Raw genomic sequence first — 21,878 nt, forward strand, 5'->3', positions numbered from 1 at the left:
CTTGGGGGTCCTTTGAAGCCAGGTGAGACACAAGTGCAAAGGAGTTACATCACATTTCATTAGATATCCTAAACTGATTAAGTTGCAGGATATTGTTTATTAGCTAATTAAAATTATTTCAAATCAGATCTTCTCCTAGAACAGCTTTTATGTTAAATGCTGAAAATTAAGCCAGCATTTTAACCACTATTAATAAAATTTACCTTTTTTCCCCTTGTTTTTAAGTTGCACTGAACGATCAGATGAAATCTGTCCGAAAAAGAAACGAGACTTCTGTCATTGGCCAAATTGGGGAAGATTTGCTCTCCTGGGTAAAATTCTTTTAATATTTCTTCTATTTGAAAAAAATATGTCATGGAATGACCAACAGAGCCAGAGGTTGGAGGGGGTAATTCCCAGCAATGGGAACTGAAGGGGCTGCGAGTCCTGGAGCCAAAACAGAGCTGGAGGATGAGGGGGGAAGGAAAGCAGGAGGAGCTCAGAGAAATTTCATCTGACTGGAATAGGAGTCATTTAAGGCACAAGAATAATATCCTAAAGATGTGTGGGTAGAACAGAAAGGTACTTTGGGTACATAAAGGTGAGAGTGGGATTTTGAGAAATGTAGTGGCACGATTTATTTCGGTAACACTGAAGTGTGAGCCTGGTGTTGCCTGCGGTGCAGTTTAAAAAAATCAGAAATACTGATTTCTAATCTTAGAATGTATAAATTTGGAGTTTGTAGTGCTGCTGCAGACTTCACTTTTGAGATCTTTATGGAGAGATTTGGCTGGAAGTGTTCAAGGATGTCCTGGCCCATGATGGGGATGAGCTTTAAAATCCCTTTGAACCCAAGGCAGTCTGGAATTCTGTGATGTGGGAGAGCTGGATTCAGGAGAACTGAAGAGTTTGGGAAGACAAAGCCTTAAACCAGGGCAGAAATGATTCCACATTTTTGTCAATAATTCCTTTGTTCCCTGGTGATCCCAGTCCCGTGTGGCTCTGCCTGCTCTGCGGGTGCCTCGTGCTGAGCTCCAGCCTGTCTAAACTTGGCTTTTTTGGCTTTCTGGCACAGTTTAGTGGAGCAGCAGAGGAGAAGCTGAAACTTGCCACTGCCACCTTCTGCAGCAACCAGCCCTTCGCTCTGGAGGTCATCAAGTCCCGCCAGAAGAAGGACTCGCGCTTCCAGACCTTCGTGCAGGTGGGTTTGCCACAGGGCTTGGAGTTTTCTCCACCAGGCTTTGAGTTTTCTTCTCCAAGCTTTGAGTTTTTCACCACACTCTGAGTGTAAGTTCTCAGTTTCTCCGCCAGGCTTTTGAGTTTTTCTCCACCAGGCTTTTGAGTTTTCTCCACCAGGATTTTGAGTTTTCTCCTCCAGGCCTTGAGTTTTTCACCAAACTCTGAGTTTTTTCCACCTAAGCTCTCAGTTTCTCCACCAGGCTTTTCAGTTTTCTTCTCCAGGCTTTGAGTTTTCTCCACCAAGTTTTGAGTTTTCTCCACCAGGCTTTGAGTTGCCTCCATCAGGCTTTGAATTATCTCCAACAGTCTTTGAGTTTTCTCCTCCAGCTTTTGTGTTTTTCACCAGGTTTTTGAGTTTTCTCCACCAAGCTTTGAGTTTTCTCCTCTAGGCCTTGAGTTTTTCACCAAAGTCTGGGTTTTTTCCACCTAAGCTTTCAGTTTCTCCACCAGGTTTTTGAGTTTTCTTCTCCAAGCTTTGAGTTGCCTCCACCAGGCTTTGAATCTCCTCCACGAGGCTTTGAGTTTTCTCCTCCAGCCTTTGAATCTCCACCAAGATTGAGTTTTCTCCACCAGGCTTTGAGTTGCCTCCATCAGGCTTTGAATTATCTCCAACAGTCTTTGAGTTTTCTCCTCCAGCTTTTGTGTTTTTCACCAGGTTTTTGAGTTTTCTCCACCAAGCTTTGAGTTTTCTCCTCTAGGCCTTGAGTTTCTCACCAAACTCTTGAGTTTTTTCCACCTAAGCTTTCAGTTTCTCCACCAGGCTTTTCAGTTTTCTTCTCCAAGTTTTGAGTTGTCTCCACCAGGCTTTGAGTTTTCTCCACCAGGCTTTGAATCTCCACCAAGATTGAGTTTTCTCCACCAGGCTTTGAGTTGCCTCCATCAGGCTTTGAATTATCTCCAACAGTCTTTGAGTTTTCTCCTCCAGCCTTTGTGTTTTTCACCAGGCTTTTGAGTTTTCTCCACCAGGCTTTGAGTTTTCTCCTCTAGGCCTTGAGTTTCTCACCAAACTCTTGAGTTTTTTCCACCTAAGCTTTCAGTTTCTCCACCAGGCTTTTCAGTTTTCTTCTCCAAGCTTTGAGTTTTCTCCACCAAGCTTTGAGTTGCTTCCATCAGGCTTTGAGTTATCTCCTCCAGGCTTTTGAGGTTTTTTACCACCAGGTTTGAGTTTTTTCCCTTAACTTCTCAGTTTCTCCACCAGGCTTTTGAGTTTTCTCCACCAGGCTTGGAGTAACCTCAGCGCAGCCCAATGAATCCTCCTAGATAAAATTCTGATGATTAATGCCATTAATTAATGACGTCATGCCTAACAATGCCTTCAGCTGGGTACCACGTCCAGCACTGTATTTATCTCTCCTGGTGGTTTCTGCAGGGAGGAGCCCTCAGTTCTGGGCAGCACGGATGGAATGCAGGGCAGCACCGTGCCCCAGGCAGGAGATTCCATCTCCCTGAGATTCCTGCTGCCCCAGGATCCCAAATCCCGTGGGGCAGCGTGCTCAGAGTGCCAGGAGCAGGAGGCAGATGCTGCACAGCTGCTCTGCCTGCCAGGGGTGGAATTTGGATCCGTGTGGCATTTGCAGAACGTTATCTCCATTAGCACAGGCTGGGAGGAGCTCTGGGAGTACAGTAAATGAGCTTTGCTTGGTCGTATCCTATGCAAGCTGTTCCAGCTCCAGAGCTCAGTCCCCAAGGGGACTGGGTGCCAGAAGCCAGCTCGCTCTCAGACCAAGGCCGCGGGTTAGCTCTTAGCAAGCAGGGAATATTCAGCTCTTAGTGATCAGGCAGCTCTTGTGATTTCAGCTTTGCTTGCTAGGTAGCTTTTCCCTTGGCCTAAGGCTCCAGCAGACGGTAGAGAGAGGAGAAGCAGAAGACGCTGGCTGTTCCACGAGTATGGCTTTATTGAGGGGTCCGTGAAGGGTCTCAGCTCTTCTTCTTCCGAGTTAGTAGGGGTACAGTATGCTACTTTTATACCCTTGGCCTGGATCCAATCCTGACCAATGGCAAAGGTGTTAGAGTGACCATAAGTGACCAATGGTAGGGTTTAACACAATATTGCCTTACATGGCTATAGGGATAAGGTACAAGGCGGATGTCCCTGGAGACAGGAAACTTCTTTGCCGCTGTGTCAGCATTCTATTCTCCAAGGGGCCCTGGCTAAACCTGAGGGGTTTACTACAGTACAGGGCAGATTATCTTGACAAATATCCCGAGTTTTGCTGCGCTGTGAAAGCCCAAAGTGATGTGTTCCCTGGGAGCTGCTGACTGAGATGGATTGGGGATGGGCCCATGCCCATGGGGAGTAATGAGGGGAGGAAGGCGCTGCTGCTGTGATGAGCTTTTCCTCTGGGTAATTGCAGATGGAGAGGGGATGCGTTGTCTGAGTGATAGATCTTGGCATCTCTTGTCTTGTATTTAATTACTGGAAAGTGAAGTAATAGATGTTTAAGTGATGAATAGATGTTGTGCATTCAGGTAATTATGGCCTTAATAAAAATGACAAATGCAGATATTGTGCTGTTGGAATTTAGGATGCTGAGAGCAATCCCCTGTGCCGGCGGCTGCAGCTCAAGGATATCATCCCCACGGAGATGCAGAGGTTGACGAAATACCCCCTTCTGCTGGATAACATTGCTAAATACACAGGTAAAGCCTTGCCACTGGGGTTTGGGCACCTCTGACCGTGTTCACAGCGGGCTTAAGATGAGGGAAGAGATGAGGATCTGACTCCATGTTTCAGAAGGCTTGATTTATTATTTTATGATATATATTAATTAAAACTATACTAAAAGAATAGAAGAAAGGATTTCATCAGAAGGCTGGCTAAGAATAGAAAAAGAAAGAATGATAACAAAGGTTTGTGGCTTGGCTCTGTCCGAGCCAGCTGACTGTGATTGGCCATTAATTAGAAACAACCACACGAGACCAATCCCAGATGCACCTGTTGCATTCCACAGCAGCAGATAACCATTGTTTGCATTTTGTTCCTGAGGCCTCCCAGCTTCTCAGGAGGAAAAATCCTAAGGAAAGGATTTTTCATAAAAGATGTCTGTGACAGACACCCATCTCAGCAAGTTTTTTTAGGTAAATGTGTTAAATAACACTTTAATTTTATGTCTCTCTGTTTGCATTGCGACCTCACTGCTGCTGTCTGCACAGGAGGTGTAAAAAATAATAATAAAAATAAAACAACCAGTGTTGGTTCCTCCTTAGGAAAATAAAAAGGACATTCAGTGTGAAATAAGTGACTCTATCAAACCTCTAAAGCAGCACAGAATGTCCCCATGCTCTTGCAGAGGGTGGGGTTTAATTAGGATCTGTTACACTGAGAGATACTTGCAGCACAACAGGTAAAAATGTGATAAATAACAGCACCAAATGCCTTCCCAGCTTTACTATCTGATACCTGCTGCAGGGTAATTTCATTACTCATAAAAATAGACTGCAGCTACAAGTTCCCTCTAATCCTAATTAGGAGAGCATGTGATACTCCATTATCTTTGATGTACTGGGTGATGTTCCTGTTAAGTGAATTCTCAGTGTGCCTGCTGCTGCTGCTGGGGAGAATTGATGGGTTCACCTGTGCCTGCACTCTTAGTGAGGATTTTATAAGGATTTTATAAGGACTTTAGGTCTCTCAGATTATTGTGAGTAGTTGTCACAAGGCCCTAAAAAAGAGAGAGGAACAATTGCATTGTGTGTAATGATGTGCAGGTCACAATCAATTCTCTCCTGACAAATCTCATTTTTATCATTATTGCAGTGCTTTTGTTGGTGAGTTCCCTTTGAGTTTAACTCCTTTTTGTCCAGTGTGAGGACAAAATGCAGGCCTGGCTGGGAGCACTGTCCCACTTGGTGTTGTTCTTGCAGAGCTGCCTGAGGAGAAGGAGAAAGTCAAGAGAGCAGCAGATCACTGTCGCCAGATCCTCAACCACGTGAACCAGGCTGTCAAGGAGTCAGAGAACAAACAGGTGAGGGGCCAGAGCGAGCAGCCAGGGCTGGGCACGGCAGGGCAGCTGCACCCTGGGCAGTTCTGCTGCTCCAGGTGGCATTTCCCTGCATTTCCTGCACTCTGGGCAGTTCTGACATTTCCCTGCATTTCCTGCACTCTGGGCAGTTCTGCTGCTCCAAATTTCCTGCACTTCACTCTGGGCAGTTCTGCTGCTCCAAGGGACATTTCCTTGCATTTCCTGCATTCCATTCTGGGCAGTTTTGCTGCTCCAAGTGACATTTCCCTGCATTTCCTGCACTCTGGGTAGTTCTGACATTTCCTTGCATTTCTGCACTCTGGCATTCTGCTTGCATCTCAATTGCTCTGCATTTCTGCATTCACTCTGGGCAGTTCTGTTGCTCCAAGGGACATTTCCTTGCATTTCCTGCACTCTAGGCAGTTCTGACATTTCCTTGCATTTCCTGCACTCCACTCTGGGCAGTTTTGCTGCTTCAAGTGATATTTCCCTGCATTTCCTGCACTCTGGGTAGTTCTGACATTTCCTTGCATTTCTGCACTCTGGGTATTTCTGCTGCTCCCAGTGACATTTCCTTGCATTTCCTGCACTCTGGGTATTTCTGCTGCTCCCAGTGACATTTCCTTGCATTTCCTGCAGCACCTGGAGGATTATCAGCGGAGACTCGACCTCTCCTACTTGAAGCAGTCCGAGGATCCCATGATGGATGAGTTCAGGGTGAGTGGGAGCATTAAATCCAGCCCTGTGTGAATGGAGTTTGCATTCACCTTGTGCTTCTCCTGGTGCACAATCGAGTGGTCTTTGGAGATAAATATTTCTGTTTGAAAATGAAAACAATTAGTCTCAGAAATGTGAGTTTTGCCACCTTCCTGAAGATTGCTGTGGCTCTAACAGCTCAGTTCTGCACATCGTGGTGCTGATGGAGCTTGTCAGCTCTGTGCAACAAACCTTTATGGCCTGCAAGCTCAAGCACTGTATCCCAGGAGAGATATCTGATGGATAATGAGATTATTGTGGATATTTATCTCATGTGAGTGCATCTCTTAGTGATGCTGTTGGAGCTGGGGAGGCCTTGGAGAGCCCTGAGGTGTAACAGTGGAATTGGCTTTAAAAGGACAGCTTGTACAAAAATGTGCGAGTTCCACACAGCCAAATAAAACCTGAAGTCCAGTATTAAAAATATTCTTTTCCATGGCTCCTGTAAATCTTTGCAGTTTTGTTGGTCACCTGCTGGTTTCTTCCCCATCTCCCTCGAAGTCAGTGTGAATCAAAAAACCCCAACTTTTCTATAAAACTGTGTCATGTATCCTTCCCCAAATAAACCTGCAAGCACTGAGCAAGGGAAGGAAGAACTTTTGGCAGCTCCAAAATCTCGCTGTCATTGATTGCAGACTCTGAGACTTGGAAGGGATGAATTGTGAAAATTGTCACTTCTGCTTGCCTGCAGATCTAAATGTCACAGGCACTGAAGTGCCTGAAGAATCCATTGACATTACAAAGCCTGTCAGATCAGGGGGATGATTTGTAAATAATTTGTAGGCACACTTGACTTGCAAATGGAGTGCTGCAGCATTAATCAGTTGTAATGCTGGAGCTGAGTATGGGGGATTGGAAAAACTCCTCCTAGGAAACAGGTGACATCCCAGTGCCCCAGGAGCTTGACTTGGTGGCAGAATTCCCCACTCTGTGGCACTTGGCATGTGGAAAAGAGCAGAGGAAGAGAAAAAGTGATAAACAGCATCTCTGACAGGATTTTGTGTTCCCTGCTCTGGGTTTCTGGGTTTAGCTGCTTAGCTCCAAACTGGAGTCCCTCTGGCATTCCTGTGTTTTATCATGACTTGCTTCCATGGACATTTTAATTTTATTTTCTTTCCTCTGGTGACAGAACCTGGATCTAACAAAGAGAAAAATGCTCCATGAAGGGCCCTTGACCTGGAAGGTGAATCGTGACAAAACCATCGGTGAGTCTGGGCCGTGCCCCATCCCCTGGCTCTGCCTGAGTTTGCTGGGAAGGAGAGCAGGGAAAAGCTCTGCTGCAGCTCCCAATTCTGCTTCTTGTGCCACCTCTAATAATGCCTGTGTGCTCCTCTGAGCTGATTAAATTATTCTTGTCAATTGTGAAAAGTGCTGGAGTATCATTAGGGCCGTGCAGGGACACAGCAGTCAGTCATGAGCTGAGCCAGTTCCATCTGTAGCTTTCTGCTGGAGTTTGCACCAGGAAGATTTGCAAGCTTTGCCTGGAATGGCACAGCACTGATTGCTGCCTCTGCATGAGTAATCAGAAATGCAGCTTTCTGCTTTCATCTTTTAACTCATTCTGGGCTTCTTTTTTTGCATTCTGGGCAGATCTGTACACTCTGCTGCTGGAGGACATCCTGGTGCTGCTGCAGAAACAAGATGACAAGCTGGTGCTGAAGTGCCACAGCAAGATCCTGGCATCCACAGCCGACAGCAAGCACACCTTCAGCCCCATCATCAAACTCAACACCGTGCTGGTTCGCCAGGTGGCCACAGGTCAGTGCAGCCCACTGAGGAGGCAAAAAGAGAAGCCAAAAATAAAGATTAGCTCAGTTGAGGAAGATGATTTTGTGTAGATTCGCAGAGCAGAACATGGAAAACTGCGTAGGCTTAATTCTTGGTTGTCCAACATCGTGCTTAGTATGGATGAGCTGTTTAACTTCTTTGCATCAGTAATAGGCATTTGCTTGAGTTTTAAATAGACTTCTAAATGAAAGTACTCTGATTGTGTTAGAGGAAAAGCACTTTGGAAATTATTAGAAGGGAAAAGAGGAGAAATGGAGCTTTTTCAAAATGGGTTTTTTCCCTTTGAGGGCACATTTTGATAGGGCAAGGTCAGTGTTTTTGTATTAGTGTTGGAAAGTTATCTCAAGGACTTTTCCCTTGCTTTGGGCTGGGGTTATGTAGGAATTTTGGGGAAGCGAGAAGTGAATTTGTGAATTTTTGGGAAGTTTGAGTTCCCTTTTCTGTGTTGGTGCAGATAACAAAGCTTTCTTCGTCATCTCCATGTCGGCGACGGGGGCTCACATCTACGAGCTGGTGGCACAGACTGTCTCCGAGAAGAATGTGTAAGTGCTGGGCAAATTCCAGCTGCTGCTGGCTTTGTTGGGCCTGAGAGACCTTTACCCCATGAATTCCTTGAGTTCCTTCTCCAAATTCAGCTGGAATCTTGTGGTCTCTGTAAGTTGTAGGTCTTGTGGTCTCTGTAAGCACCTGCGGATAGTCCCTCCCAGCTGGCTCACTCCAGACTCTTTCCTGACCTCCAAAATGGTTTTATTTACCCTTAAAATTCTGGTTTTTTGGCCCTGACTGCCAGATCAGCCACAGAAATAATCCTGCATCTTCATGCAGCACCAGGGATCTTGGCAGATTTACATTCTGGCATCACAGACACCCCAGTGCAGGAATTGGATTCTATGGCTGAAAGCTTCACTGGGAGAAACTCTTTTCTCCTAAAGAATTCCCAGGCACAGATGTGTTTATGGAATACATGCCTGTTGCTGCATCTGTGCATTTCAGTGATGTGTGAAATAATGCTTTTTCATGTATTAATATATCAATTAACTGCTTGATCTGACAAGTGATAAGGTCCTGTCTATCATTTCAATCTGCTGAGAGCATCCAGGTGAGCTGAGCTTTCTGCTGTGGGGATTTCAGGCTGTTCCTGGGGGGACTGAATGGAACAGAACTTTAAAAAAAAAGGACAATTCTTTTTGGTAAAAAAAGCAATAATAATATCAGCTGGGTTTAAGAGGATTAAATAGAGAAATGCTCATCGTGCCTCACTTGCTGCATGGTTTTATTTGCTGTTTGTGCTGCAGCTGGCAGGACCTTATAGCTCAGATGGCAGGAACTGTGAAGATGGGGAGCAGCAGGAGAGTGATCCCACTGCCTCAGTCAGGCCCTGGCGAGTAAGTCAGAGCTGCAGGAGGAAGAAAAGCTGATTTTTCCTTCTCCAGCACCCTTTTTCCTGCCTAAAAACTGCCCTGCAAAGCATGGATTGTGCTGCAGATGAAGCTGACTGAGAGGATGTGTTTGTGCTTCCCTCCCTGCAGAGAGGAGCGTGAGGAAGAGGAGCAGCAGAAGCTGAAGGAGCAGCATGACATTCCTGCCAGCAGCCTGCAGAGCCCAGGTGAAGCAGGGATTCAGGGAAAGGGAGCAGCAGATTGGCTCCAGGGAGTGCTGATGTGCCCAGCTGTCCGGTTATCTCGGCTGTTTGAGGGGCCTGGAAAGGCCCGGAGTGGCCTTGGGGCAGCCCGCGTATCGAAGGACGAGAAGAGGCTTCAGTTCTTCTTTCGGTTTTTATGTTTATTAATTGTTTATCTAAAAGATTTTCTTTCAGCCGAACAGAGCTCTGCTCAGCAGCCAGCCATGGGCACACTGTGCTGCCCTCCGGGGCAGCCACGTATCTTTATACCCATTGTTACGTGTACAATATTTATCATTTTTCCCCAATACCATTTATTCTTATAACTCGGTGCACTCTCAGTAATAACCAATCCAAGAGTGCCACCGTGGCCAAAGAAGATGGAGGAGAAGAGGAAGAAGAAGAAGGACAGGACACGCCCCAATTCCTCCATCTTACTCCTCTAAACCCCCCTGTACAGAAATCCTAAACCCTGTGTCTCACCCTCTAATTAACCAATCCCTTCACCATTCACCCTGGTGAAACCCTCCTATCCTCATCCTGTGTAGGGTCAAAGTGCAGCCACCAGACACTTCTGGCAACATTCCAGGAGTCCCGAGCCCCCCCAAGGGTGGTCTCGATGGCCCGGCATCTCAGGACTGAAATCTTGAGATCCGACACCCAGCCATAGTCCTGGGGGATTGGGGATCCTGGGGCAGCTTTGAGATTGTTCTGGAAAGGGGTGATTTCTTTATAAGTCACTCAGAGGAGTGATGCTGAACCTCTTGGAAATGCATCTTTTACCATTCCCATCTGATTTATAAACCCTGGAAAGAACTGGCCTTGTAGCTGAAGAATCTTAGTGTTTCCAGAGCGGAATTTTCTGCACTTTTACCGTTGTTGTTTCACCCGAATTTTTGTTTTCTGTCCTCCAGATAAAGATCTGGGCCTGGAGTCTCCGTTGATACTGAACCCTCAGTCCTCGTCGCCCATCCTGTCTGAGAAGGCCAAGGTGGAGGGGCTGCTGGAGGGGCAGTTTGAGAAGGGGCCGCAGGCAGAGCTGGCCCTCAAGGACTCCTCTGGCTGCAGCTCAGCCTCGGTGCCAGAGGGGCAGTGGGCCCGGGATGCCCTGAGGAACTGTGAGTACCCCCCTGCACGGGCAATTTCCATCCATTTCCCATTTCCCATCCCCCTGGGCTGGGTTTCACACAAAAGGGATGTGGCAGCAAGGAGTTGTGAATCCCTGCACTCCCTGGGATTCAGGCATCTCCTGGTTTTTCTGGGGTTTTCTGTATCAAACGAGGCTGATCATGAATTTCTACCGTCCACGGAGTGCTCTGATGGCAGAATGATATTGCAGAGCTCAGTGCACGGTGCCACTGCTGGTCAGCAGTTTTTAAAGGCAAGGCACTCAGCCCTGGCCTTATTCCTGTAGCACTGGAGCAGAACTGGAGAGCTTGCTTGTGTTGCAGAATGCAATTTTCCTTTTTATTTTCTGTAAAATTCTGCAAATTTGTTAAGCTCACTTACATCCAAAGCCCAGGCTCAGATTTCCTGAGTTTAATTTGGTTTAATTAGATCAACACTTGTGTGTGTTGAGAAGTTTTTCTGATGGCCAAATCATTGTTTAAGATTTTTTTTAAAGGTTTTTAATAATTTCTTGTGTTCTCCTTTCAGAGGAGGAATGCAGGGCTCTGCAACCTGCTGGATCAGCTCTGGCAGTGCAACTCCTAAATATAACTCCCTAAAATTTCAATGAATTCATTAATCCACAGATCTGTCCTTGGCAACTCTGGAAGGGACACAAAGTCCCTCAGCTGTACTTGGAGGGAAGAGTCTGTGCAATATTTGCTTTTACCAAAATGCAGAACTCTCTCATCCTTGGCCCCAATTGCCTTTTCCATCCCTCTGCCCAAGCAATGACAGTTCTCAGAGTTATCTCAGAGCTTTAATTCCATTTATTCTCCTTCTCAGAGGATTTAAATTTCTTTTCTAGTTCTGAATATTGCCCAGATATTCTTGGTACTTGTTTTAAGAGACCAGAACTAAAATAATCTCAGTCTGGGGGTGTGTGAGGACAATTTTAGTGACCCTCCTGCATGCTGAGAGTTAAAAGAGCAGCTCTCCAACATTGTGACAAGAGCCTGAGCTGAGTGACAGCTCTGCTGTGTGACATCACAGCTTTTTTTGGGTGTTGCAGGAGCATTTTGTGGTGAGGAGGAACAATCTGGGGCTCTTGACAGCAGCACGTTTTTGTTTGGAACAATATGTCCCTATTATGAAGTGTTTGCTTGGGATAATTTGGGAGCTAAAGGAATGTGGGTTGAAGTTCACCCAGGCATAAATTTGCATTGAATTTTAGGGAAAAAATGTTTCTTAGATTTTTCCCTTTTTTTTTTTTTTTTTGCTGTCATTTCAAACCTGAGTGGAATATTCCCAATTTCCTAGAGGTGGGAATCCCCTGCTCTAACCACAGCTCTGAGCTCCTGTGCAGGGTGAAGCTCAGGATCATTTTTGGAGACAATTTCTTTGGTTTTCTCCAAGGAGATGCAACTTGTCCTGACATGTTGTAAGGTAAAACAGGGGAATGAGGCTGGAGCCTTTAATACATTTATTTTTATCCCTGTTTTTCCAACCCCGAGCAAGGAGTCACACCTCTGTCAGAGTGACCTTTGTGTCTGCTTGAATCCCTTCTGTGCTCTGTGAGCCTTGCCTGCATTTGTCAGGTGCCGTTAGTGCAGGATTTCCAGATATTATGATAGAAACAGAGATTTTGGGCAGGCAGGAAGGGAGGTGATGAGCTCACAGAATATCCTGAAGGATCATTGAGTCCAGCTGCTGTCCGTTTAATTAAGTTTTTTTTTTTTTTAATATACAATATAAAAACCATCCATGATCTCTGAACCTGTTTAGAACAAGCTGAATCTCATAGCACCACTGATCTTTGGAGTGTGCACAAACGGTTTTTCTCAGGAGATTATGGGCTGTGGGACTTCTTTTCTCAGGAGAAGTGCCATGAAACATCCCCACTTCTGTCTCTAAAAATCTCCTCAAACCTCCTTCTTAGATTTTTTCTCTTTGTTTTTTTGGTTTTTTTTTTTTTTGCTGTCATTTCAAACCTGAGTGGAATATTCCCATTTTCCTTGAGGTGCGAATCCCCTGCTATAACCACAGCTGTGATCTCCTGTGCAGGGTCAAAATTTGAGTTATTTTGTCACTTTGAGCCCAAAGTTGAAATCCTCTGCTATAACCACTGTGAGCTCCTTTGCAGGGTCAAAATTTGAATTATTTGGTCACTTTGAGCCCAAAGTGGGAATCTCCTGCTATAACCACAGCTGTGAGCTGCTATGCTGGGTCTAAATTGAGTTATTTGGTCACTTTGAGCCCAAAGTTGAAATCCTTTTCTATAACCACTGTGAGCTCCTTTGTAGGGTCAAAATTTGAGTTATTTGGTCACTTTGAGCCCAAAGTGGGAATCTCCTGCTATAACCACAGCTCTGAGCTCCTGTGCAGGGTCAAAATTTGAATTATTTGGTCACTTTTAGCCCAAAGTTGGAATCTCCTGCTATAACCACAGCTGTGAGCTCCTGTGCAGGGTCAAAATTTGAGTTATTTTGTCACTTTTAGCCCAGAGTGGGAATCTCCTGGTATAACCACTGTGAGCTCCTTTGTAGGGTCAAAATTTGGTCACTTTGAGCCCAAAGTGGGAATCTCCTGCTATAACCACAGCTGTGAGCTGCTATGCTGGGTCTAAATTGAGTTATTTGGTCACTTTGAGCCCAAAGTTGAAATCCTCTTCTATAACCACTGTGAGCTCCTTTGCAGGGTCAAAATTTGAATTATTTGGTCACTTTCAGCCCAAAGTTGAAATCCTCTTCTATAACCACTGTGAGCTCCTTTGTAGGGTCAAAATTTGGTCACTTTGAGCCCAAAGTGGGAATCCTCTGCTATAACCACTGTGAGCTCCTTTGTAGGGTCAAAATTTGAGTTATTTGGTCACTTTTAGCCCAGAGTGGGAATCTCCTGGTATAACCACTGTGAGCTCCTTTGTAGGGTCAAAATTTGGTCACTTTGAGCCCAGAATGGGAATCCTCTGCTATAACCACTGTGAGCTCCTTTGTAGGGTCAAAATTTGAATTATTTGGTCACTTTGAGCCCAGAGTGGGAATCTCCTGCTATAACCACAGCTGTGAGCTGCTATGCTGGGTCTAAATTGAGTTATTTGGTCACTTTGAGCCCAAAGTGGGAATCCTCTGCTATAACCACTGTGAGCTCCTTTGTAGGGTCTAAATTGAGTTATTTTGGTCACTTTGAGCCCAAATGCTGTCCCTCTCACCTGCCCCTTGCCTGTCCTTGCAGTGGGGCTGCTGAAGCAGCTCTTGGTGCAGCAGCTGGGCCTGGCTGAGAAGGGGACCCTGGAGGACAGACAGCGCCTGCCCAGGTTCAGGAGCGCGTCCCAGACAGAGAGCGGCCCCGAGCAGCAGCAAACTGCAAACGCTGAGAGGGAATCCCAGCAGGCTGCAGAGGACAGAGCCCTGGGCAGGACTGGCGAGGAGGAGAGGCACAGTGCCCGGACTGCAGCGCAGGGCCCGGCCTCGGGGGATGCCCTGCAGCTGCTGGGCACCGAGCCCCCTGCCCGGGCCGCCCTGCCCATGGACAGCACGGAGCTGGAGGGCTCCAGCTCGGAGCTGGAGGGGCTGGGGGCTGACGAGAGCGGGGAGCATTTCTTCGATGCTCGGGAAGCGCACGGCGATGAGAACCCCGGCGAGGGCGGCGAGCTGCTGGACAGGAAGGAGGAGGAGGAGGATGAGGAAGAGGAGGAGGAGGAGGTGCAAATTCGGATCTCAGGTGAGCCTGGGGCACTCCTGCAGGGGGGGAGTGTGACCGTGTTCACAGGGGTCTGAGGATGAGGGAAGAGACGAGGATCTGACTCCGTGTTTCAGAAAGCTGATTTATTATTTTATGATATATATTATATTAAAACTATACTAAAAGAACAGAAGAAAGGATTTCAGCTAAGCTAAGAATAGAATGGAATGAATAACAAAGGCAGCTGTCTCAGACTCTCTGTCTGAGCCAGCTGACTGTGATTGGCCATTAATTAGAAACAACCCCAGATGCACCTGTTGCATTCCACAGCAGCAGATAACCATTGTTTGCATTTTGTTCCTGAGGCCTCCCAGCTTCTCAGGAGGAAAAAATCCTAAGGAGAACATTTTTCATGAAAAGATGTCTGTGACAGGTGATGGCCTGGCCAGGTCTGTTTGACTTCACTGTTTGTTTGTCTGGGGTAGGACATCAGCTCCCAGCTCTCACCAAGTCACTTCAGCCCTGTGCAAACAGCACCTGGTTCATTCTTGACGGAGAAGCTGAAGGGCTGGGGGACACAGGATGCACTCTGTGATAACTGGAATTGCCAAGCCCTCGATTGTGGCTGGCCTGGACCACTTCATCTCTCTACTCCCTAAAGGTTTTCCCTGCAGTCAAAGCCCTTTTTAAAGCTCTTTTCCTGATCAAGCTTCAGGAAAGAAACGTGGAGCTGGTTCATTCTTCATGTGCGACAGGAGAAGCTGACACAGTTGTCCCTGTGACAACTGGAATTGCTAAGCCCTGGATTTTGGCTGGCCTGGACCATTTCATCTCTACTCCCTAAAGCTTTTCCCTGCAATCCAAGCCCTTTTTAAGGCCCTTTTCCTAATCAAGCTTCAGGAAAGAAACCCACAACTTTCATTTTACACTGTAACAGCCTCCTGTAACCTTACCACACTCTGAGCCTCTGAAAAGTTCATTATTTTATTATTTTTATTGTTGTTGCTGCTCATGGACTGTTTTGACAGCTTCAAATTATTGACAGCTACAAATTATTTACAAATCCTGAGCACACCAAACCTAGCAGAGAAACTGAGGTTTGTCTCTGTGCATTTTCTAGTAGAAGCAGCTGCCATCAGGTGGATTCAGCACTAACAGCCCCACAGAAGTCTCTTATCCATAAATATGCTCTTATTTAAAAATTGGATTATATCCACGTGGATAAGCCAATTTATGACTGCCCCAATGCTGCTTTCCAAATACATAGTGCAAATAATTTTTCTCCCCGAGACATTTTAAATTATTAAAACTGAGCCAACAACTTGAAGCATCTAATTTATTTGTCACCTCTTCCACTGTTTACTTTTTTAGCGGTATGGGGACATCAAAATGAGATGGATCTGTTTTTAGTCAATTCTGAGTCCCCTGTGCTGGCTTTGCCTGTGCTGTTATGGAGAAATTCATTAAATGGACTCCTGTGTCTGGGTGCAGGTTGTGAAAGCATTTTCTGTCTGAAATTACTTTATTTTTTTAGTATATCAGCAAGCTCTGCTTTAAACCTCACCCATCTAAAACCATGGGTGCAAGAGCAGGATTTTCAGATATTATGACAAAACCAGAGATTTTGGGCAGGCAGGAAGGGAGGTGATGAGCTCACAGAATATCCTGAGCTGGAGAGGAGCCAGAAGGATCACTCAGTCCAGGTGCTGGCCATTTAATTATGTTGTTTTTAATGTACAGTATAAAAACCATCCCTGATCTCTGAAACTGTTCAGAACCAGCTGAGTCTGACAGCACCACTGATCTTGGAGGGTTCACAAATGGTTTTTCTCAGGAGATGGATGGGCTGTGGGACATCCCCACTAAAAATCTGCTCAAACCCTCCTGAGCCCTGAAGCTTTTTGGGGGTAGTTGAATCAAACCCCATTTATTTGAAATTATTTGGTTTTTTTTAGGAGATGTGCTGTGGGACACCCGCATTTCTGTCTCTAAAAATCTGCTTAAACCTCCTTGAACCCTGAAGCTTTTTGGGGACAGTAGAATTGAAACCCATCTTCTCTGCAGGAAATTATTTGATTTTTCTCAGGAGATGGGCTGTGGGACATCCCTACTAAAAATCTGCTTAAACCCTCCTGAGCCCTGAAGCTTTTTGGGGATGGTTGAGTCAAATCCCATTGCCTCTGCAGGAAATTATTGGAGTTTTCTCAGGAGATGGGCTGTGGGACATCCTCACTTTTGTCTCTTAAAATCTCCTCAAACCCTGAGGAGCTTGGGGGTTTGAGCCCTGAAGGTTCTTGGGGACAGTTGAATCAAACCCCATTGTCTCTGCCTCTGTCTCTGAGAAATAATTTTGATTTGTCTCTGTCTCTGAGAAATAATTTGATTTTTCTCAGGAGATGGGCTGTGGAACATCCCCATTTCTTCCGCACTTTTTGGGGGTAGTTGAGTCAAACCCCATTGCCTTTGCAGGAAATTATTTGATTTTTCTTAGGAGATGGGCTGTGGGACATCCTCACTTTTGTCTCTTAAAATCTCCTCAAACCCCCCTGAGCCTTGAATCTTTTTGGGGACGGTTGAATTGAAACCCACTGTCTTTGCAGGAAATTACTGGAGTTTTCTCAGGAAATGGGCTGTGGGACATCCCCACTTTTCTCTCTAAAGATCTCCTCAAACCCCCGTGAGCCCTGAAGCTTTTTGGGGACGGTTGAATCAAACCCCTTTGTATTTCCTGGAAATAATTTGATTTTTCTCAGGAGATGGGCTGTGGGACATCCCCACTTTTGTCTCTTAAAATCTGCTCAAACCCCCCTGAGCCTTGAATCTTTTTGGGGACGGTTGAATTGAAACCCATTGTCTTTGCAGGAAATTATTGGAGTTTTCTCAGGAGATGGGTTCTGGGACATCCCCACTAAAACCCAAACCCTCCTGAGCCCTGAAGCTTTTTGGGGACGGTTGAATCAAACCCCTTTGTATTTCTTGGAAATCATTTGATTTTTCTCAGGAGATGGGCTGTGGGACATCCTCACTTTTAAAATCTTAAAAGTCTCTTAAAATCTCCTCAAACCCTGAGGAGCTTGGGGGTTTGAGCCCTGAAGGTTCTTGGGGGTAGTTGAATCAAACCCCATTGTCTCTGCAAGAAATAATTTGATTTTTCTCAGGAGATGGGCTGTGGGACATCCTCACTTTTAAAATCTTAAAAGTCTCTTAAAATCTCCTCAAACCCCCCTGAGCCTTGAAGCTTTTTGGGGACAGTTAAATTGAAACCCATTGTCTTTGCAGGAAATTATTTGAGTTTTCTCAGGAGATGGGTTCTGGGACATCCCTACTAAAAATCTGCTCAAACCCTCCTGAGCCCTGAAGCTTTTTGGGGACAGTTAAATTGAAACCCATTGTCTTTGCAGGAAATTATTTGGGTTTTCTCAGGAGATGGGCTCTGGGACTCCTTTTCTCAGGAGATGGGCTCTGGGACATCCCCATTCTGCCTCTAAAGATCTCCAACCCGCTGAAGCCCCACTGCCATTGTCCCCGCAGGAAATTATTTGATCCTCGATGGATACGGGGCGGTGCAGGAGAGCTCCACGGACGAGGAGGTGTCGGCGCTGGTGCTGCAGTGCACCGCGCACCGGCAGCCCGGCTGTCCCCAGCAGGAGCCCAGGGAGCCCCGCAGGGCCAGGGCCAGCTCGCCCTTGGCCGAGGAGCTGCGCTGGGCCGGCCTGGAGGAGCCCTGTCCCTTCCCGGGCAGCCCCCAGCTCCCCCTGCAGAGCCGCGTGCAGCTCCTGCAGTACATCCACAACATCCAGGACGCCCTGGAGAAGCTCAAGGTGCGTGGCTTTTGGGATTTTTAGTGGGATTTCAAAATAATAATAATAATAATAATAATAATAATAATAATAATAATAATAATAATAATAATAATAATAATAATAATTATTATTATTATTATTATTATTATTATTATTATTATTATTATTATTATTACTATTATTACTATCATTACTATCATTACTATCATTACTATTATTACTATTACTATTACTATTACTATTACTATTACTATTACTATTACTATGCTCTTACTGTAACTATACTATTACTATAACTATATTATTACTATAACTATACTATTACTATTACTATTATTACTACTATTACTATTACTATTACTATTACTATTACTATTACTATTACTATTACTATTACTATTACTATTACTATGCTCTTACTGTAACTATACTATTACTATAACTATACTATTAGTATTATTACTATTATTACTATTGCTATTATTATTACTATTATCACCTAAATGTGCATTGTTTTTCTTATTTTATTGGGTTTTTAAAATAATAATATTTATTATCATTAATAATATTGATATTATAGAATAATATAATTGTAATTTATAATTATAATTTAAAAATTATTATTATTATCATTATTATTATTATTACTATTACTATAACTATACTCTTACTATAACTATACTATTACTATTATTACTATTATTACTATTACTATTGCTATTACTATTATCATCTAAATGTGCATTGTTTTTCTTATTTTTATTGGGTTTTTTAAATAATAATATTTATTATCATTCATAATATCAATATTATAGAATAATATAATTGTAATTTATAATTATAATTTAAAAATTATTATCATTATTATTACTATTACTATTACTATACTCTTACTATAACTATACTATTACTATTACTATTATTACTATTATTACTATTACTGTTATTATTACTATTATCATCTAAATGTGCATTATTTTTCTTATTTTTATTGTTATTTTTAAATAATATTTATTATCATTAATAATATCAATATTATATAATAATATCATTATCATTCATAATTATAATTTAACAATTATTATAATATTATTATAATATATAGTATTATTATATAATTATATACAATATATATAATATGATTATATATAATATAGTATAATATAATATAAAAACTTATATAATATAATCAATAATATATAATAATATAATAATATAATATTGTATAGAATTATAATATTATATATAATTATAATTTAACTATTATTATAATACTATTATTATAATATATATAATTATTATATAATTATATATATAATAATATATAATATATAATATATAATGGTATTATTATATATATTATATATATTATTACATAATATAGTATTATTGTCATCTAAAGGTGCATTGCTTTTCTTATTTTTATTTTATTTATATTTATTTTTATTTTATAATAATAATAATAATAATAATAATAATAATAATAATAATAAGCTCGAGGTGTTAAATGAAGATTCTGAGTTGCACACCAAGGATATATCAGACCAATATTGAGACTTTCAGGCTCTATATATTCCAAATTATTTTCCAGATATATTCCAATATATTCCAAATTATTTTTGCATGAAACAGGGATTCTCTTTGCAGAATAACTACAGAAGGTTTGATATGTGAAACATCCAGTAGCCAGCCTTGAATTTCACTGAAATCAGAATATTTCATGCAAATGGAGCTGCTGATAAAGGAGTTGAGAGGGCTCACTCCAATTGGGTTTTTGCAGTGGTGAAATTTCTCTTTTCCTGTTTGAAACCCTCTTTGTGTGCCTGGTAAACGGAGATCCAGGTTACAAATCTGTGACAAATATAACAATACACTATTATTAAATATCATTTATTATTATTGTCAGTAGTAGTAGTAGCAGCATTAATATTAAATATCATATAATCTCTTTCAAATAGACGGAAAATATAAATATTTTGGGGCTGTTTTGCAGGAGGTGGAGGAGGATTACAGCGTTCTGCGGCGCCAGGGGCTGGCTGGCTCAGCCTCCTCAGGAGAGCACTCAGGTGGGACCCCAAAATTCTGATTTAAAATTCCAGTGTTTCAAAGTGGATATTCTGATTTAAAATCCCAGCATTCAAGTGATTTAAAATTCCAGTGTTTCAAAGTGGATATTCCCAGAGCACAAAATCCACTGGTTGGGCCACCCAAAAACAGAGGCCAGGCAGGATTAAAATAATAAAAACCAGTTCTGTTTATTGAAGGGCCTTCTGGGACATTTAGGGCAGACAAAACCCACCCAAAAATGGACTCGTTGGTTTCACGCTTTTATTTTGGCGATTTTAGAAGGTTTAACAAGATAATGATGAAAAACTCGTGAGACTCCTCAGAGTCCAACACAGCCTGACCATGATTGGCCATTAAGTAAAAACAATTCCCATGTTGAATGAACAATGTGCAAACACATTCCAAAGGGGAAGCAATCAGATAATTATTGTTTTCCTTTTCCTCTGAGGTTTCTCAGCTTCCCAGGAGCAGAAATCCTGTGGAAGGGATTTTTCAGAGAATTGTGACAGCGACACCTGACCAGGGGCTGGGGTGAAGCTCTCAGTGAGCAGCTCTGCCTGTGGAGTGCTCAGAAACGCCACTCACTCCTCTCTCACCACCTTTTTTTCCCCTTTTTTTCCCTTTTTTCCCCTTTCCAGACAAAAGCTAGTCGTGTTTCCAGGAGTGGCTGAAGATTGGAGGAAGAGAATCAGGACCCAGCACCCGCTGTCTCCCCTGTGGACTCTGGGATGAGGGTTTGGAGCATCCAAACAGAACCATTCTCTAGCAAAGTGGGCATGGGGTGCTTTTCCTGTGGGGCATCTGCACTATCTTGTCAGTGAGGGAGTCTATTCTATTCTGCTCCTCTCCTTGCTACCAGAAATTCAAATTTTTTTTTTTTTTTTCAGAACAGGAAAAAAAAAAAAAAAAAAAAAAACCAAACCAAATGTACAGAGCTTTGGGTGTAGGATATAAAAAAAAAAATGTATTTAGACATTTAAAAGAAAAAAAAAATCAATGTATTTATTTGACTTCATTCCGTGTATCAAAAGCACATTTTAATTTTTTAATCTGCCTTTTTTTTTTTTTTTTTTTTTTTTTTTTGTTGTTCTATTTTTTGGGTAGTGACAGTTGTGGCCCACCCTGCCTGGTGAGGGGATGGGGGGGATCTGTGTGCAGGTGATTCCTCACTGGACTGGACTCTGCCCTCCCTGCTGGCACCAAGAGCTGCTCGTGAAGGTGTTAGGATGGAATTTGTGGCTGGGATTTGTCTGTATCCACCCAACTGCATGGGAATTGCTCGTGTCACCACGTGTGCAACAGGAATTTTCCATGCACTAAACAGCCAGGCACTTGAGATGGGCAAATTTTCCTTTTCCCCTTTCCCATTCCTTTGCTGGGAGAGGAGAAAAAGGTTTAATTTTGGGTTGTTTTTTTTTTTTTTCCTTGACTTTGTTGGCTTTGATCATTGTCTCCTTTGTAAAGTGATAAAAAAAAAAAAATACTTGGACCTGCAGCACTTTTGTAACTCTTCTCTGGATCGTAAAAAAAAAAAAAAGATAAAAAAAGATTAAAAATGCAAACCCAGAAGTGTTTCAAAGATGTGGGGCAGCTGTGCCCCTGATTCACTACTGAATGAACAAGGGCTGCCGTGGAGTGAGCCACAGGTACTGCTGATTTTAGGGCCAGTAAGTTTTAGTACCTGGAGTATGTCTTGCTGAGGGCTCGGGGTGGGCTTTGGGGTTGTTTTTTTGGGGGTTGGTTTTTATGGAATTTTGCTTTTTTTTTGTTTTGTTTTGTTTTTGGAAATCATTCGTGCCAATGAGAGGGAGATTGGTGACCCTGTCCTGGTGGGGATCCTGCCAGGGTGGGAATTGGGGTGACAGCCTGAGCCCA

General features: G+C 43.3%; 1 protein-coding gene across 3 annotated transcripts in view; it reads left to right on the forward strand.

Annotated features, from left to right (window-relative positions):
- Positions 1 to 21,498, forward strand: part of ARHGEF12 (Rho guanine nucleotide exchange factor 12) — a 106,048-nt gene extending 84,550 nt beyond the window's left edge. For all 3 annotated transcript variants that reach the window (XM_064731886.1, XM_064731887.1, XM_064731888.1), the window contains exons 27-41: positions 226 to 311; positions 1,055 to 1,180; positions 3,744 to 3,858; positions 5,083 to 5,183; positions 5,820 to 5,897; positions 7,066 to 7,141; positions 7,527 to 7,694; positions 8,179 to 8,266; positions 9,020 to 9,109; positions 9,254 to 9,330; positions 10,260 to 10,463; positions 13,684 to 14,172; positions 17,665 to 17,954; positions 19,930 to 20,002; positions 20,642 to 21,498. In XM_064731886.1, coding sequence (XP_064587956.1) covers positions 226 to 311; positions 1,055 to 1,180; positions 3,744 to 3,858; positions 5,083 to 5,183; positions 5,820 to 5,897; positions 7,066 to 7,141; positions 7,527 to 7,694; positions 8,179 to 8,266; positions 9,020 to 9,109; positions 9,254 to 9,330; positions 10,260 to 10,463; positions 13,684 to 14,172; positions 17,665 to 17,954; positions 19,930 to 20,002; positions 20,642 to 20,652 — 2,072 coding nt within the window. In that variant the 3' untranslated portion in view covers positions 20,653 to 21,498. The remainder of the gene's footprint in view (positions 1 to 225; positions 312 to 1,054; positions 1,181 to 3,743; positions 3,859 to 5,082; positions 5,184 to 5,819; positions 5,898 to 7,065; positions 7,142 to 7,526; positions 7,695 to 8,178; positions 8,267 to 9,019; positions 9,110 to 9,253; positions 9,331 to 10,259; positions 10,464 to 13,683; positions 14,173 to 17,664; positions 17,955 to 19,929; positions 20,003 to 20,641) is intronic.
- Positions 21,499 to 21,878: the final 380 nt, after the last annotated feature.

The sequence above is a fragment of the Zonotrichia leucophrys genome, chromosome 24, assembly GCF_028769735.1.
Source record: "Zonotrichia leucophrys gambelii isolate GWCS_2022_RI chromosome 24, RI_Zleu_2.0, whole genome shotgun sequence".
In the NCBI taxonomy this organism is placed as follows: domain Eukaryota; kingdom Metazoa; phylum Chordata; class Aves; order Passeriformes; family Passerellidae; genus Zonotrichia; species Zonotrichia leucophrys.